The sequence below is a fragment of the Pseudoliparis swirei genome, chromosome 10 (genome assembly GCF_029220125.1).
Source record: "Pseudoliparis swirei isolate HS2019 ecotype Mariana Trench chromosome 10, NWPU_hadal_v1, whole genome shotgun sequence".
NCBI lineage: Eukaryota > Metazoa > Chordata > Actinopteri > Perciformes > Liparidae > Pseudoliparis > Pseudoliparis swirei.
In genome coordinates, this window is record NC_079397.1 from 12,594,543 (window position 1) to 12,612,954 (window position 18,412).

Sequence of the window (18,412 nt, forward strand, 5' to 3'; positions counted from 1 at the left end):
TATATCATATTGTACATCATTCGATGACCAACACTGCCCCCTTCTGCTGAGTGTGAACACTGCACATGAGAATGACTCAAGAGAAGTGCTCAAATTCACGCTCTACTTTTCTCACGGCATTAACTTTGAATTAGCTACTTGGCTGATGTTATGTTCTCACTTGTACCACAAAATCCCATCTGGTGGCACACAATTAGAAAGTTGTTAGAAATAATGTTTCAAATGATGTGCTTTTTATGACTGGATGATATAAAAAATAATCGCGTGGACCCTTGGATGTCTCGCTTTCATGGTTGAGTGGTCATCATGACTTACAGACAGTCTTTGGTTAAACTGGGTTGGCTGGGCTGCCCGAATAAAACCGAATATAGCCGAGGAAAGCCGGACCTTTTGTGACGTCACAGCCCGCCCGCCCCTTCCCTCCGGTCGTCCTTCCCTTTCTCCTCCTTCCCCCAACGCACAGCTCCACTACCAGGCGGGAGTCCTCGGCAGCGACGCACGCAACCCACTGACAGCTGCGACTCAAAACCAACGGGGGTAAAGATGGAGCACAGAGACAGCGACTTCAACATACTGCTCGCGACCGATTCATACAAGGTAACGTTACCGCACTCATGGAGGTTTCAGACGGGGGAGGAGGCCGGGGGGGGGGAGCGGCTGATGGAGGAAAGCGTATGAAGTCAAGGTGGTTTCATCACCAGTCCCAAGGCCGTCCAACTGCTCTCTGTGGCGGGTCTATGTCGGCTCACAGCAGGCCGAATAGCCAGGAGGAAGAGGAGGAAGAGGAGGAGAGGGCCGGTTCAGCAGAGGGTACCGCATTAAAAAAGCCCCCTCCCCCTTTAAGCTAACGTCCCTCAACGTTTAGCGTTAGCTCTCTAACATCGTTGGTTGTTGCAGTTCGCCATCGGCTTTGCTCCTCGTAGTGGTATGAAGTTAGCTGTATTAGCTAGCCTCGGAGCTCATAGTGAGCGCAAAGGGATTGATATATGTATTTAAAAAATAGATATATCATTATTAATATTAAATAATATTAGCGGCTGGCTAGCAAGTGTTGGCCTGCATATCATTCAAGAGCCCAGCCGGGAGCAATGGTAGCCAGCGTGTGACTAGCAATGCCTCACTTTCGGGTAATCAAAACTGAAAGTCGAGAGAGTCCGCGTGCACGTCACTTCGGGGTTATTTAGCCTCCCGTGACACCGCTAGCTTGCCGGGGTAACGGAGTTAAACGCCGTGATACTTGAGACGCCTGGTGCCTTTGAGGCGACATTTTAACAGTCTGCTTTCAAAGCATCGCTGGCACATATCGGGGTGGCGTCGAAGTGCAATGAGACGTCCTGCTCGCCGACAATGAAAGCCGGGAACAAATGCACTTGCAGAAATCGCACGTAGCAAGTGGTTGCCGGGGGAACCTTGCCAGGCCAGTTGCCACGCACAGCAGTCATGTGATCGCCATCGGCGATGGTGTTGATGGACGCTGAAGGGGAGTTAGGGACACCAGCAGAGGTTGAGTTTGAAGGACACACAACACGAGACGCATATTAAAACTAAAGAAGGTTCAGAACGATCAATTACATTGTTATCTATGAACCATGATTGTTACAAGGAGTGGTGTGATCGTTGTGCACGTCCTCAAAGGTCCAGAAAAACGAATACAGGGTTCTTAGGGTCATGGAATTTTAAAATGGTCACTTCCAGGCCTGGAAAAGTCATGGGAAAAAATTAAATAATAAAAGTTTTGGAAAAGTCATGGAAATCTGTTGTAATCGCATGTTCATTTACGCCGAGTTTGAAATAATTAATATGATTTTTAAAGAAAGACGCTCAAAATATAAGCCGGCGTACGCTCTCAATACGCAATATTTTCTACATTTTTCATGTTGGAAATTCGGGTTAAAGTCATGGAAATCCATCGATCAAAATGTGTATGAACCCTGCTAATAGGTTGTGCTTCCAGACATCATTTTAAAATGCATCTATCCAAAATGCCTGACACCTCTTCTGTTGTGATCATGAACAGCACACTCATTACTACTAATAGTTGTATTAATTACATGTCCTGGTAATACTATTACTTGGTCAGTGTACACAAACATGTATTTGTTTACTGTATCGAAAGCTCAAACTGGGTTACATTTAGAAGAATGCTTTATTTTCTTTAATACATCTCTCAGAGTAATGAAGAAGTACATTGTAATGAACCTGTAATGCACTCTTTTTGATTCTCAGCCAGGCTCACAAAATGTGTGAAGTTTTGATCAGAGGTCTTTTCCCAAGGTCTATCATTTAAGACTGGTGCTTTATCATGTAGTGGAGATTGCTTTCCCCTTAGATGTCCTTGCACATTTAAGATATCATTTGACTTTATTTTACTAAGATGTAGCTCTTTTAGATTTATAAAATAAATTATTCAGTGTCGATGAATATTGTTGCGATGAGAAGGGTAATACATATTTGTGTTACCTGGACTTTAATTCCAGGATATTTACTTGGACGAAACCAAAACGGGATACTGTTTCCATTTCTTGGAAATGTCTTGTTTTGGTTTCATTTTCATGATTTCTCAGATCTATTTAAAGCTTATCTCCACTTGTAGAAATGATTTCAAGGTTGCTGATTAGTCTTGAGAGGTTGGCTTCGGAAGAGACTTAACCGTTAACTCCATCTGGAGTAGTCAGTCACAATCTTACAACCAAAAGCAATTTAAAGAACAATAATTCATCAAAACATGTTTTTCCTTTCAAGGAATTTGGAAGGTCCAGCATCGCTTTTTTAAAATATCCATCAATTGCTTTCATAGCACTTAAGGAGAGACGCGAATCTAAAGCAGAACATTGGTGAAAAAACTTTAGTTTCTGGTCGTGTCAAATTAATTAAGTGTCAAAACGGGGGTTCGGGCGGTTCTGATCAAATGTCCTGTTCCGTTTGTTTCCGAGCGCCTGTGTGTTCATACCAGGCTGACGTCAAACTAAACCGTACTCTACCAGTCAGTCATCTCGGGCCAGCTGTCTGAGCACCTGAGTTCCCATCATGTGCTCAATTGACAACACCTGTGTTTCCCACGTGGGTGCGCCTTGTTTCCTCTGAAAGGGTCTGATTGTATACAGCACGTTGTCTGTGCATGACTGCGATGCCATTTGTAGAGAGGGACAGAAGGCGTTTTTGTGTTTTGGCTACAAAGCCAAGCTTGCCTATTGTTTGGAAACGCACGCATACCCGTGCGCACGTTTATTGTTGCTGTGAATATTGGAACTGGGGAGTCGCACAGTGCAGCGTCTCATTACCTTCGCATTGAAAATGCGGCAGGTTATTTTTTGATCGCCGTGTATTTATTAATTTATTTATTTGTATGCGTGTTATTCGCATAACAAAAAAAGTTTAAAACCGAATCGCATGAAATTTGGTGGGTTGATTGGTTATTATCCGGGGACCATTTGATTAGATTTTGGGATCGATCGGGTCAAAGGTCACGGTCATGAAAAGGTAAAAATCTTCTTGAATCGCATGAAATTTGGTGGGATGATTGCTTATTATCCGATTAGATTTTGGGATCAATCTGGTCAAAGGTCAAGGTCATGGAAAGGTCAAAATCTTCTTTTTACCATAGCGCGGTCAATTTTTATCCAATTGGCATGCAACTAATGCCAACATGTTCATAATTCAATGCCCAATCTTGTGATATGCGAAGGTATGCGCTCTACCGAGTGCCCGTTCTAGTTGTTCCTGCATCGCCGTGGAAGAAAACAGCAACACACGTTCGTTGGCATTAGTCCACATTTATGTCACGTGACATTTCTCTGGCTACGTCATCCGTATGATTTATAATCCCTCAGTTTCCATTTTATTATTACATGGCGTTATATGTTGGTGAATATGTGAATAACGGCATTAGATAATACACAACAAGGTCTGCCGAGTGCCTGTGCCTTGCAAACTAGACCGTTCCGTGTTTTGCGATGGGAAATTGTTTGTGTGTAGACTTCAGCATGTGGACCAGTGAATGTGTACACGCGCAAACGTGGCCGAGTGTCAAGTTGTGTGTGTCCTTGACTCTATTTTGAGTCCTCTAAAGGTCAGACACAAGGGCCAAAGAAACTGAGTAGGTCATTGACATTTATGTCTTCTTCCCAAGCTGAAGAGCAAGGGGTTGCTTTGTACCCCTTCATGCATAATGCTAGACCATATACACAGGTTTATATCTGTGGCTCCAACATAAACTTTATGTATTTTATTTACACCTAGGTTGTATTCAAAAGATAGGACATGTTGGGAGTTTTTCCTGATCCGATGTGAGGTTTTGGGACGGCGATGTCTATATGTACAGATTGTAAAGCACTCTGAAATTGGGCTATACAAATAAACTGAATTGAATTGATGACCTTCTTTTCTCCTCATACAAAATGCCTAAATAATATTTAAATGACTTTTATGAATATAGGACTTGTTCTTAAATGTCACACCGATTAGCGTGCGAGGACGCTAACCACGCCCTCCTTGCAGGATACATTTATGTATCTATATGTCTTGTAACAACGCTGGTAACTAAGTACTTATCAGCCCCGACCTCTGTAAAAGTTTTTTTATAACGCCGTGTGATATTCGATCTTCGGCGCATTGTGGCTCTGTGCAACTGAGCCTCTTCTTGGAAGAATAAATCCTTTTAAGGATACATTTTCGTCATTTCAGCTTAAAAAGACTTTACACCTGGCCGGGTCAAATTTTGGCGCGGAAATTCCCTGAAGGCAATCGCTCGATCTTCTGCCATCTGATATTCAGTGAGTGCAGCTTCCACCAACACGGTCGAACCCTTGACGCCTCTGGACTCCTGCGGTTGTAAATGTATCGCCATTAAACATTAAAATCTCCATTGTGTCTGGATATTGAAAGCAGATCAGGCTCAAAGAAAATATAATTTTGTTGTTGTTGTTGCATGTTTCTATCTTAACCCTTGTGTTGCCTTCGGGTCATTTTGACCCGATTCAATATTTAACCCTCCTGTCGCCTTCGGGTCAATTTGACCCGATTCAATGTTTAATGTCGGTGTTCTTTCGGGAGTCAACAAACAAACATAAAGTACCTCACACTTAAACTTGGAAAACAATATTAATTCTAATAATTTTCTGGAGATTTTAATAGCTGGGGTCATATTGACCTCAAGGGTAAAATATGTTAGTAAATATAAAGGTAACAGGAGGGTTAAACATTGAATCGGGTCAAATTGACCCGAAGGCAACACAAGGGTTAAAGATATAGTTCCTCTAAAACAGTTTTGTCCGTGAGTGTGAGAAACACGCCTGGGCACGTCTGACGCAGTCGTGATCCCACAGATTTGATTTTAGCTATCACATGTTTCAGGGATCAGTCCGTTTACCGTAGATAAGAAGATCACTAGAAGGTGGAAGCGCACTGAAATTGTTGCTTTCTGATTAATATAGAATAAGGGAGAGCGTGCGTTTATGTGTTCACCCCGATTATGACATTGTAGCACTGTATTATTTGGTCTAACGAGATTTATTAATGGGTTTATTGTTGAACTGGAATGTTTATTCGAATCAAGATATTCACCACACTGGCAGCTTTGTAATCTTTGAGTTGTTGTTGAATAGTTCTCAAGAGTGTCCGTGGGAAGTGAGCTTGTCAATTTGCACTCTTTCCATTTCCAAGCATTGCAATTTAATTTGCCTGAATATGTTTTGTTGCATTTTCGTCCGCAAATTCTGTGCCCGTGTTCAGACGTGTGGACTCAATTTGCATTTTATCTGGCATACGCAAAACTAGACTTTAATCTTTGAGGCGTTTCCGCGTTTAAATAAAAGGGTTCGTCAGTTCCATTATCCATCCAGTATTCGCCACAATACTCTGTGAAACTTCCAAACTACGGTTTCGCAATGCCGAGATTTCGCAAGACCTGACTCTGACGTGCATATTAGTCCAGGGAGTAACTTCATCTTGCACGTGCGTATGTGTGTAGGAAGGGTAAAAATAACAACAACCTGTAAGACATAAAATGTGCTCATTTGCGATGCTGCTCAAAGTTGTGTACGGTGTTAGTTGTTGTCGTTTCAGGGCAGCGTTGGCCTCTTGCCAACACTTCTACACATGGACATTTTAAAAGAGGGTCTTGCTAAATCTTCACATGGCAGCCTATCCTGCGTGTGTGTGTGTGTGTGTGTGTCCCATGTTCTTCTGTCAGTACTCATCTCCATCATTTTTACATGTTCACCATGTCTCGCGTTTGCTCCGTCTCCGCAGGTAACGCATTACAAACAGTACCCCCCCAACACGAGTAAAGTGTACTCGTACTTCGAGTGCCGCGAGAGGAGGACCGATTCCACCAAAAGCAGAAAAGTCAAATATGACAAGACCGTCTTCTACGGCCTCCAGTACATCCTCAACAAGTACCTGAAAGGTAAGTCCCGACTCGAGCGACCCGCGTTATGAATTGTGTGCGCAATGAATCGAAAGTTCCCTTCGGCACGACGCCTCCAAACCAGGAGGAGCTTAAAACACGAACGGACTTGATGACTGCAGGTTTCTATCCTATGAAGCCTCCACCTCTGTTACGAATATGTTCCAAGTCACCGTAACCGATTTAAATATGCGTAACATAACCCAGGCGTTTCATTTATTCAAGTGAACTGTACACTTGATGCTCTCACCAACATTGTGTGGGAGCTGACCAGTGACGAGTTATTGTTCCCCGTCGGAGCATTTTATCTTTTTGCCCTCCCCCCTCCAGATCAAGGTCACAGTGGTGCAGGGTCGGCCGCAGCGCTGCATGCTTGGAGCGGGCTCACGATTCACTGCAATTATGAAAGGAGGCTTTAGCAGGGCAGCTGCGTCTTCTTTTTTAATGTGGCCAGAAGCGACAGTCCTTTGACTGACTTAAAGAAGAAGAAAAAAACAGGAGATTACAATGTGCTTCGCATTGATTAGACGTGTGCAGAGAATAACACAAAGCCAGCAGGTTAAGAAGATTGAAAAAAGAAGTAAGTGAGAAGAGGCCGAGATGAGGCAAAGTGTAATGCGGTCAACTTCCATGCTCCTATTAACTCAAGTTTGTATAGGTGAATGTTTGAGTTCGCCCGTGTGATCCTGGGGGGCACGGGGGAGAGAGCGAGAGAGGCGGAAAGAGAGGGAGTCGAGAGAAAGACGGAATGCACCTCCCTCCCGTCTCTTAAGAGGATTTCATGGTGCGATCGCAGAGGTGCGGGGGAGAGAGGGAGCCAGGGCGAAAAGAGAGGGAGAGAGAAGACAAAAGCACAGCTGCTCCTTCTCCGTATGAGGGAGAAAGACCAGCTGTCTGCACCCAGCGTCCGTCAGCGCTCAATGATTAGCCCGACTATTAGAGATGCATCCTTGATCCCGAGCTTATAAAAGTGTGCGTCATGAGTCTTTAAAAAAAAATCTTTCTCTACTCGACTCTACTTTCGTTGTGGGAGAGGTGCAGCGGGAAACGTGAACGCAATTGTCTTGGATAAAGGAAGAGACCTCGTGAAAGCAGGCACTCGGCGTGTGAGGTTTAAAAAGAGACCTCACTATCAGGAGGTTTATTGGTTCACATGGACACGGTCTTTCAGTCATTCTCCCAAAGTGGAAAGTATTTCAGTGATAAACAAAGAAAGAAAACAAAGATGGAGCCAGCAGGCAGTTAGCTTAGCTTAGCACAAAGACTGGAAACGGAGGGAAACAGCTAGCCTGGCTCTGATCAAAGGGTGACAGCTTAAATCTCACATATTAACACGGTATATATCTCATTTGTGTTAAATCACACACAATCTGAACTGTACAAACCATTACAACACTTGCAATGTGTGGCTTTACAGACGCTTATGCACTTTACTTTACTAGTAGTGACTTTGTGTGCTCCTTCTTTCCTTTTCCCTTTATCCCCTCTAGGAAAGGTAGTGACCCCAGAGAAGATCCAGGAGGCGAAGGAGGTATACAGAGAACACTTCCAGGATGACGTTTTCAACGAGAAGGGGTGGACTTACATTTTGGAGGTATTTTGAAATGTATATATATATATATATATTCAGGGTGATACTTGGCAGTTGTACAAAACTCCCTTCAGGTTAGAGAGACAATGTTCATAGAGTGTATTTAGATACTCACAGGTGCCGGTGGTTTTCAATGGGAGGAGATGGCGTCTTAACTAGTAACTATCATGAGATAATAGACCGTTTCAGCAGCTAAAAATGAATCGCAGTCATGTTCTATATCCAAGAAAATGTGCATACATTAGTTCCGGTTATTGAGAGCTGCTGTTTCAGCACCTTGGAGAGAGCACAGCGCCTTTCACTGAAGTATTCTCAAGCGAGGAGACGTGTTAATAAACTATTCTTTTTTTTTTAATCAGTTTTCCCCGCTCCATCTCCTACCACTTTGCTGAATGAGCTCTCGAGCTGGAAGTCGTGTTTTTCGCAAATGGCTTGTGTCACGTTGATCATCCACTTTATAAACTACACACACACACAAGGCACACACACCAAGCATACACGTGTTCACGCTCGACAGTTTTATCCATACCTATGCTCGGCTACTTGTAGATACTTTTTTTTTGCATCCATTGCCCATTATTCAGGATGAAAAGGCGACACTTATTTACCTCAGACTAGTTATGAAAATGCAGGATTTCTGTCTGTAAAATCTGCTTTTTCAAGGTCAAATCTCACCAGGAACTCAATCGCCTCCAGTGTCACTCTCCATGTTTCAGGCCACGCAGTCTGTCCAAGCCCAGGAGAAACAGCTGCCACAGGGTGACTCTGATTCTGAGTGGGATATTGTGTGTGTGTGTGTGTTTGCAGAAATACAATGGACACCTGCCTATTGAAATCAAGGCGGTGCCAGAGGGGAGTGTCATTCCTCGAGGCAATGTTCTGTTCACAGTGGAGAGCACCGACCCTGAATGCTACTGGCTCACCAACTGGGTGGAGGTAGGTTTGATTTGTTTATTCTCTGGGCCCAGAATGGATGGCGGGTCAATTATTGTGGGTCCTGGGTGGGGTCGAACTAAAAAAATGCTTTGGGTTGAATTGCGGTGAGTGTTTTTTAGCTGGAACCACACAGGAATATGAGAACATACTGTGGCCTCAGCTGCTTCAAAATGTACTTCATCTCTGGAGTAACTTTGTAAAGTTGAAAGTGATTGTAAATGTCTCCCCCATATGGCCTCCCATAAGGCTTCCGGTTTTAAAGTTTTAATGGCTAGCTTTAGGTTGATTACTGATTGCAAAATATACTGGCAACATATATGCCCTCTTTTATTACAATGCAGTGTAAACAGTTTTATAAAAAGCCATTAACTGTTTGGCTTGGCAGCACTCCGAACGACGCCTCTTATCTCCTTAAATCTCCCAGAGTTACCGCCCTGTCGGGGGTTATTGCGTAATCACGACTCAGAGATGTACTTCAACTGTAGAAAAGTCATTCGTACGGATTGGCGGAAGAGAACAAGAGAGAGAGTCGGGTCAAAAGTTAATCCCTGTTCGGTGTCGACTAAATAATTGTATTTTTTTTAACACTGGTCAGAGAGGAAGGGCGATGAGTTTCAAGCCATCTTTCTTTGTCTTTTTGTACAGTGGCTGCTTCAGTGCAGTTACATTACATTACATGTCATTTAGCAGACGCTTTTATCCAAAGCGACTTAGAATAAGTGCATTTCAACCTAGAGTATAAACTAAGAACAACAAGAATACAGGAAGTAACATTTCCTCAACATAGTCGAACTTCAAAAGTACCACAATAAGAGCTATTTAAGTGCCACTGACGTGCAAATTTGTGTTTTAATCCAGATATAGTCGGAAAAGGTGTGTTTTCAGTCTCTGGCGGAAGATGTAGAGACTGTTGAAAGCCTGACTGCTTTTGCACTTCAGAATATTTTAGCATCAGGTCCCAGTTTGTATTTTTGTTTCCAAACGTTTCATATTAACTGCACGGGCACAAGAGCGGCCTTCATTTTCTCCTCTTATAAGACAAACCACGCCTTTCCTCATCGTGTGGGGGTGGTGCAGTGATCAGGTGACATCAGTGAACATAATCCCCTGTGATTGTCTGTCGTGTCAAAGCGTGTTTAAAACTGCCAAACGTTACGGGTTAGCCTGGAAGAGAAATGGATTTTTTTGGGCTCTGGTGCAGGCGGACTGGTTTCTCGCTCGGCTTTATGCCTTTATGACATGAGCTAATGTAGTGTGTGAGCCGCCCCCCCCCCCTCCCCTCCCTCTCCGAGATGAAGGAGATCACATGAACTTAATGCCGCATGAACAGACTGTCCTCAGTGACTCGGCAGAATTAAATTTGTTTACCGCGAGCAATCGCTCTCTCTTTTCCGTCTCCCTCTCGCTAACTGCTCTCCTCACTCCTCTTCACTCTTCTTCATCATGTCAGCGCCGGTCATAAATACAGCGTTTGACCTCTGGCCAATGCCGCGATTACCCGGAAGATCGTAAAACAGAAACGACGAGCTGCCTTTGGTTTTGATCCATTCATGAAAAAAAGAGAAGAAAATAAGCTTTTGAAATATTGTACAAAGGAACATTTGTCTTGAGGTATGAATCTGTAGCAGGTTTTTCAAGCCCAGTGTTTCCTGATCGTTGACTAGATTGGGATCTATAACTTGATACACATACGCTCTACTATAGTGACACGGACACCAATGACAGGGGAATAGGTCACACACAGCCAAGAGCACAGTCACACACACACACACACACACACACACACACTCCCCCCTTGCCTTCTTTATCTCCCTCCATTTTGTTCTGTGTGTGTGTGTGTGTGTGTGTGTGTCACATGAGTCCACATTATGCTTTATATTGTGACTAGTCTGAGGTTGCGTGTGCTTGCTCAGGGTTATTGGGTGAAAAGAAGAACTGCAAAGTCAAGTGAGGGACTGGAAGTGTAGGAGGAAGGACGGCTTTACATCCAGTGTGCAGACATGTTTGCTGTGCTTGCGCTCTGGTTTGACACGTGTACGGAACTGGAGAGTCACAGCTAAGTCATGAAATGTCGCAAACACTCCATGTAATTGTGTAAGAGTATCGGCTTCATGTCGTCGTGTGATCCGGTGTTCACAGTATTGGATTGATTTTGCATGATAGTGATGTAACATGTAATCTACCCTTATCATACGGTTTATTTGTATATATGTACACGCACGCACACACGCATATTGCACACTCATGATAGAATAAAGTGCGTGTTCATGAAATTTCCCAGGAGGTGAGTACAGATAAGCCACTTGTTTGGATATTAAAATCTGTGGTTCTGGTCCGGAGTTGACATGAGACATCGAGAAATGTATGTTTCCCTTTTCTGATTTAGCAATGAACATGTTGGGTTTTGGGTTTTAATACCAGTTGAATACTGGGAAAGCAGGATTATTGGACTGAAACTTCTTTGGTCTGTTCAGTGATGTTCTGGTTTGACTTGGACTCGATGTTATCATTGATTTTCTTGTTCTAATAAGCTTTGAAAACAAGGTACACGTGGGAAATTAGAAGAAATTAACCGTTGAAATAAAATATTGTGATAGCCTGAAAAGAAAAAAACACTTTCCTCCCTCCATCAGACCATTCTGGTTCAGGTCTGGTACCCCATCACCGTGGCAACCAACTCCAGGGAGCAGAAGAAGATCCTCGCCAAGTACCTCATGGAGACCTCCGGGAACTTGGAGGGACTCTCATATAAACTACATGACTTTGGCTACAGGGGCGTCTCCTCACAAGAGGTATACCTATATATCCAATACAGTAGATGGTGTTAAGGTGAAGTCACATGCTTACTTTTACACCCCCCCCCCCCCCCTCCTATTTGCAGACTGCAGGCATCGGGGCCTCCGCCCATCTGGTCAACTTCAAGGGCACAGACACGGTTGCCGGCATCGGAGTCATTAAGAAGTACTACGGCACCAAAGACCCTGTGCCAGGCTTCTCAGTGCCTGCTGCAGAACACAGGTACACACACACACACACACACACACACACACACACACACACTTCATTCCAGGTGTTTCTGAGGTCCTCAGTGTTTCCTGCCTTTTCCACTGTGGTGCAGGGCAATAGTTTAACACTCACTTAAATGACCAAACGTGTATACAAAATAAGTTATCATGGGTGATGCGAGGTTCTTTTATGCAGAACATCTAGCCTCTGGAGGTTGCTAAATTCCTGTGAACAATGCCAATGATTTAGCTCAAGCTGCGTACTCTCATATACCCAGAAGGCACAGGGGCACGGTGGGCACGTCTCGGCTCCATACATCTCTGGTGAGAGGCCACGTTCTGAGTCAGAGCCAGGTCCGGGAGCAAACCTCTTCACGCACGAGCTACATTTATTTTCGAATTAGAAACACTTTTTAAAAAACTGTGGGTTATCTGCCAAAGCTGTTGATGGAATGTGAAAAAGTTCTCATCATTTGGCTGAGTTTGGTGTTAATTTGCTTCCCTGATTATAATCTGATCGCCCTCACACTCATTATCTGGTTCATCATCCTCACTTGGTTTGTGTTTGGCTGGAGGTGACTGTTTTGTTTGGTTGCTACCCTCTCACATGTCTCTGGTGTTGTTTTATGGCTCTGATCCATTTATCCTGCACACACACCATCACACACACCATCACACACACACTCGCACACACACACACACACGCGCGCTTTCGCTCCCATGCACGCAGTCGCTTCTTCCTAGCCACCGGGGTAGTTACTGCTGCTTCAGTGCACTATTCTTCCTTGCACCAGTGCATTGTGTGATGGTCGCAGAAGTTGCTGTGGTAACCGTTATGTAATGGCCCCCTCCTAAAGTCAGCTTGGTTGCTGCCCCAGGGGGAGGAGTCACAGTGAAATTCCACTTTGATTCTTTACAAACGTTGTTCTCCATTGTTTAGTGTGAATGCTCAATGTGTTGGAAATGCCCTGTGAAGAGAAGTAAAGTACTTAGTAAAGTACAAATATGGCTGCAAAAATGTAAATTAACACCTGAGATTTACCAAAAAAATGTTTTACATGGAAGACGGAAGCTACTTAAAAAAAATATAACAACAAACAAGTTTGAGGCCCTTCTGTTGTAATTCCAGATACCTCATAACCTCCACACATATTACAGAAACTGTCTTCAGTGCCGGATTTAACTGGTTAAGTTTTTTTAAATATATAGTTCCTTTAAAAAATCTGGTATCTTGGGTAGCTACAACCGCCCAGCACTGGCTTCATTGAGTGCACTGCCCTCTTCTGGCTGATCTGTGGTATTATCCTTTGCAGAGAGCCCAGTGACTGTCTTTAGTTTCTTTTAGTTTTTGTTTTATAATGACATTTTTACCTTTTTTTTAATGTGCTTTTCCTTCTCTTAATATTTTTGCTTCCAAACAGAGATACATTTTCTTCTATCTTTAATTTCTTGCACAATTGCTTCTTGCTGAAGAAGCCGTCTGTGAATCTTTGTTTAAACGTTTTTGACGAATAATTACAAAGAATAAGGCTGGATCTGCTGTTCTCTCTGCAGCACGATCACAGCGTGGGGGAAGGACCATGAAAAAGATGCCTTTGAGCACATCATCAAGCAGTTTCCCAACGTGCCGGTATCCATCGTCAGCGACAGCTACGACATCTACAACGCCTGTGAGAAGATCTGGGGAGAAGACCTTCGGTCGCTGATCGTGGCGCGCAGTGCCAACGCCCCGCTGTTGGTCCGGCCAGACTCGGGGAACCCTCTTGATACAGTCCTGAAGGTGCGGCCCCGTGGGCAGCTCGCCTCGCCCTTAGACTAGAGCAGGGGTCGGGAACCTATGGCTCTTCCGGTGACGGCATATGGCTCCCAGACAATTTTTAGTTTGAAAAAAAATATATCTCCGCCCGCCCCCCTGTAATTTTCTCTATAGCAGAAGTAATTTAAGGTCCTTTTCTTAAAGACGTCTTTGTTCTTTTATTAAACTAAACGTCTGTTATTGATCGTCTACACAGCAGCATGTCATTCTGTCTCTACGTGTCGCGTTAACACTTCTCGGCTCTCCGTCTCGGCGCAGCTGCACCCCCCCCCCCCCCGTAGCATCATGCAGCACCAGAAGTCGCATTAAAAGCATGACATATTTCATTTTTTATACGTTAAAAATACTATATGACTCTCAATGAATATATTTGGAAATATTTGGCTTTTATGGCTCTCCCAGTCAAAAAGGTTCCTGACCCCTGGACTAGAATCTCAAAACAAGCCGGGAAACTAACGCCCCCGTCTCTGTACTCTTATTTTCCTTCCGTCAGGTTTTGGAGATCTTGGGTAAGAAGTTTCAACCGGTGGAGAACTCCAAAGGCTTCAAGGTTCTCCCTCCTTACATCCGAGTCATACAAGGAGACGGAGTTGATATCAACACGCTGCAAGAGGTAGAGACGCGCGTTATGATGCACCGGGCTTGGAGAGCAGGAAGTTGCATCCCTCGCGTAATGTTGCTGCGCGTGCTTTCCCACAGATAGTCGAGGGCATGAAGCAACACAAGTGGTCCATTGAGAACATTTCTTTCGGGTCCGGAGGGGCTCTTCTTCAGAAACTGACCAGAGATCTGCTCAACTGCACCTTCAAATGTAGCTACGTGGTCACCAATGGACTGGGGGTGAGTACTGAGACGGGAGAGTGTAGTTATTGTAGTTTCATTGACCATTTATTGTGTAACCGTAAGAATGAGTAACAAAAGAAAGATTATAAGGATAAAACAAATTGAGCTTACGTTTGCTTTTTTCTTCAAGGAGTACCGTGTCATTGGCTGTTGGCGTTAAGTGTTGTTTTCCCTTGAAATGAGACCTATGACACGTAGCTGTGTCTTAATGTAACATGTAAAGTGTATTTGAGTATCTTAAAAAGCACTATATGAATGAAATGGATTATTATTATTATTATAATGTGAAATTCCCTCTCCACTTAACGTGTTTTCTTTCCTGTCCGGCTTGAACAGTTGAATGTGTTCAAGGACCCCGTGGCCGACCCCAACAAGAGGTCAAAGAAAGGTCGCCTGTCTCTGCACCGGACGCCGAGTGGTGACTTTGTCACCCTGGAGGAGGGCAAGGGCGACCTGGAGGAGTTTGGCGTGGTGAGTTCAATGCCTCCGGTTGCACACAGACACTTTTGTGCGCATCAATGTTTTCGAGTCTTAACGCAAATAAATAAATCTCGCCAACACTGGGGTTTTTTTCCCCTCTCACCTTCACATCTTCTGTTTCCCCCTCCTTTTGCTCTCCCTCTCATTCCCTCACGTGTCACCTTTCATTCTGTATACCTGCTTCTTCTCTCCCCCCCCCCCCCCTCTCTTGTTTTACTCCTCCCCTCCAGGACCTGCTGCACACAGTCTTTCACAACGGGAAGATTGTGAAGACGTACACATTCGACGAAGTCAGAGACAATGCTCAGCTCATAGGGAGTGAGATTGAAGTAGTGCACTGATTGCAGCAGCACTAAACCCCCCCCGCCCCCAACCCCAAAACGAAGCCGCTCCCCCTCAACCCTTCACCTTTTTAGCCTCCGACGCACACCTCAGAAAACAGGATGTGGCGTGCACCGCTAATAGATTTCCACTTCCAAAGCTTGAGAATCCCCCAAAGTGTTCCTAAAAACCTGAGAATCCCTTAGAATCCATGAATCGGCGTCAAATTCCAAATCGCTGTTGTTGGTTCTCCAACAGAGGGGGGGGGGGAATCTGGAAACTCTCATACCACTGATTTTAAAGGCGAGCGCCCCATGAGTGAGGAAGGGAGGGGGGGGGGGCTAAAGAAAGTGTGTCAAAAGACACAGTAAGAAATAGAAACGACAGACGTGTAGAGGGATAGGAGTTGGGAATATGAAGATAAACCGCGCGTTCACTCCCATGAGCCGCGGCCCCGTGTCGCACTGACAGGCGGGACTTATTGTAACGTTGGAATGTGATTGGCTGCCGACGGGCGATGCGTCGGCAGACTTTTCCACGCCGACACAGAAGCAAATGAGATGATTGTGAATGAGCCGGCCGCATGCGGAGTGAACGCACGGTGAGTCGAAGTGAGAGGGATGATAGAGAGCCACACCCCCACACCACTGGCCACGCCTCCTGTATTATGTACAGAGCTGTGTTCAACAACAAAAACACACACACAAAAACTACATTTCTGAATCTACTTGCTCTTATGTGAAGGATAAAATGATGATCATAGTATATGACGGTGCACTGCTAACATCTGACTTATAGAAGCTAAGAAGTTGCTTTCACTTGGAAACAGAAGATCCAGAGCGGTTAAACTGTAATTGTGGAGGATGAAAGAATGAATTTGCCCCAATGTTCTGGCTTTTAATCGGATGTTTGGGCCCAAATGATACACAGCCAACATCTACCAAGTACTACCTGGATATTTTGTACCGTTACCCCGCCAAATAAAATATTCTGGGTGCATTTCTGAAGGTATATTACTGATCATCTACTTGCCTTTATGTTGGCCACAGAGCATTCACATCCTGAAGGTCCAGTCTGCCCATGTGGAGGGATTTATCTCAAAGGGTTTTAGTTCTTCACGTTTCTTTGAGTTTCAGAACGTTTTCATACATGTATTGCTCCAGCGTTTGTGAAAGTGGATCGTATTGGGTCTTCACGATGACGACTGCTCTGGAAACCAGTCTTTGCTGGAAAGACCAAGAGTTGATGTAAAAATACATAATTAAAGAAACACTGGAATGAAGATGATTTAACTGTTTATGAAAGATTATATGGCTCCTGAAATGTATGTTCAATGTTGGTTCTGCTGTATGTGTCCTTGGATCTGTGTAGTTGTGTGTGCGTGTGCTGAGATTTTCCTCTTTTTGTTTTAAAGCATTGTGTAGTATTCCTTTATGCAAATATGCTTGTTGATGGGGTGGAATAGAGAACACTTCCTTTAATTTGCCGGCCTTTTATTTTGAAAGGAGATCTCGAGTCATGACGATTTGCCCGGGGATGTTGCTGATGATGCCTTTTTTGGAGGCTTCCCATTCAGAGCATCTCGGTGGGGTCTCACTCCGGTGTGATGCTGTGTTGAGTATCTCGGAGTGAAGGGGCCGTGGGAGCTTTGCGGCTCGCTTCTCTCCTCTGGCCCGGTCCAACCCGCCCGACCAGACGAGCTGGTCAACAACACAGCTGATCGTGTGCCGCAACAATGTCGCACTCTTTATATCGTTCCACTTTATATTTACCGTCACCGTTCGTCATACCATTTTGTTCTCCACTTCTGGAGAAACTACACAACCAATACAGTTATTTTATTTCCAATTACGGGGTGCATTTTAGTACAACTCTGATTTTACTGTTTTGATACGGTCTCGGTTCTTACCTCAGAGAACTCTTATTTTGTATAACGGGAGAAAACAATTCCAGAAATTGCAGTAAATCTCTTTATTTACACCCGATGTGGCCAAACTGCCTTCTCACTCGTACATACAAGAACTAGTTTGAACGGAAGCGGCGAGGCCGGTTAGGAGGGCGACCACAGGCGATGGTAACGTCTTCATTTATTTCTGTAAAAACAACCGTTTAGTGTACAAATGGAAGAATATCCAAACCTGCTTGACTGAACTGGCAGCATACAGCTTCTGTGTGTGTGAATGTCTCGTTTGTTATGGATAAAAATCAGTTTGTGAATACTATTTTTTTTTTCTTCTCCTGTTATTGTTGTTTTATGTATATGTTGGTTGTCCCAAATCCTCTCCCAACACAACTGATATTTTAACTAGCATAACTTGCTATATTGTCAATATTACATGGATTAAAGATGCCACCCTGTCAATTTGGAATGGTTGTTTATTTGTCCTACTTGTGCTTTGGGTTGATTTAAAAAAAATGTCACTTGCTCATTATTTTAAAGTTTGGTTACCTCGATATGTCATCATCCACTAATGCCTCCATTGTGATAAATTAACATTTTTCTCAGATTCCAGTCTTTGGAAACGACTATCTACTCGGACTAAACCATCAAAGTAAAAGACAAATTACATTTAACACTTTTGAGTCGAAGTTTCTTGGAAAGGGGAATGTAACCAGTGTTTAATGACAATATATGAAAACCTTTAGAAGCCTATTAATAGTGCAGGTTGTCATAATGTAAAGTTATTATGTCTGTTGCAGTTAAAAGTGCATTTCGATCAGTATATCCAGAAGTTGCTTCCTGAATTCTCTCCATTACCAGAGGCCACATATTCCTTACCCTCTAATAAAAATGCTGCTATAATTTAGGGAAAACATCTCGTCTCCGTCTCATAACACTAGATCAGAGGCAGAAGGTCACGTGTCACACTACTGATGATGAACCATCCTCCTGTTAAGTTGGTGGAGATCCCCTTTAACAAGTGAGGAGAGCTTCGAGTTCAACCCGTCTCGTGTTTCACATAACGTCGTCTCGTGAAACGCTTCCGGTTGGTTGTCGCTGGTCTGAGGTTTTC

At 44.0% G+C, this 18,412-nt stretch overlaps 1 protein-coding gene across 1 annotated transcript; it reads left to right on the forward strand.

Annotated features, from left to right (window-relative positions):
* The first annotated feature begins 458 nt into the window (after positions 1 to 458).
* nampt1 (nicotinamide phosphoribosyltransferase 1) lies at positions 459 to 17,767 on the forward strand. The gene is made up of 11 exons (XM_056425067.1): positions 459 to 597; positions 6,250 to 6,406; positions 7,897 to 8,000; positions 8,805 to 8,933; positions 11,567 to 11,725; positions 11,815 to 11,951; positions 13,493 to 13,718; positions 14,248 to 14,367; positions 14,454 to 14,594; positions 14,934 to 15,068; positions 15,308 to 17,767. Exons 1-11 carry the CDS (start codon positions 544 to 546, stop codon positions 15,416 to 15,418), a joined length of 1,473 nt encoding a protein of 490 aa, XP_056281042.1. The 5' UTR covers positions 459 to 543; the 3' UTR covers positions 15,419 to 17,767.
* The last annotated feature ends 645 nt before the right edge of the window (positions 17,768 to 18,412 follow it).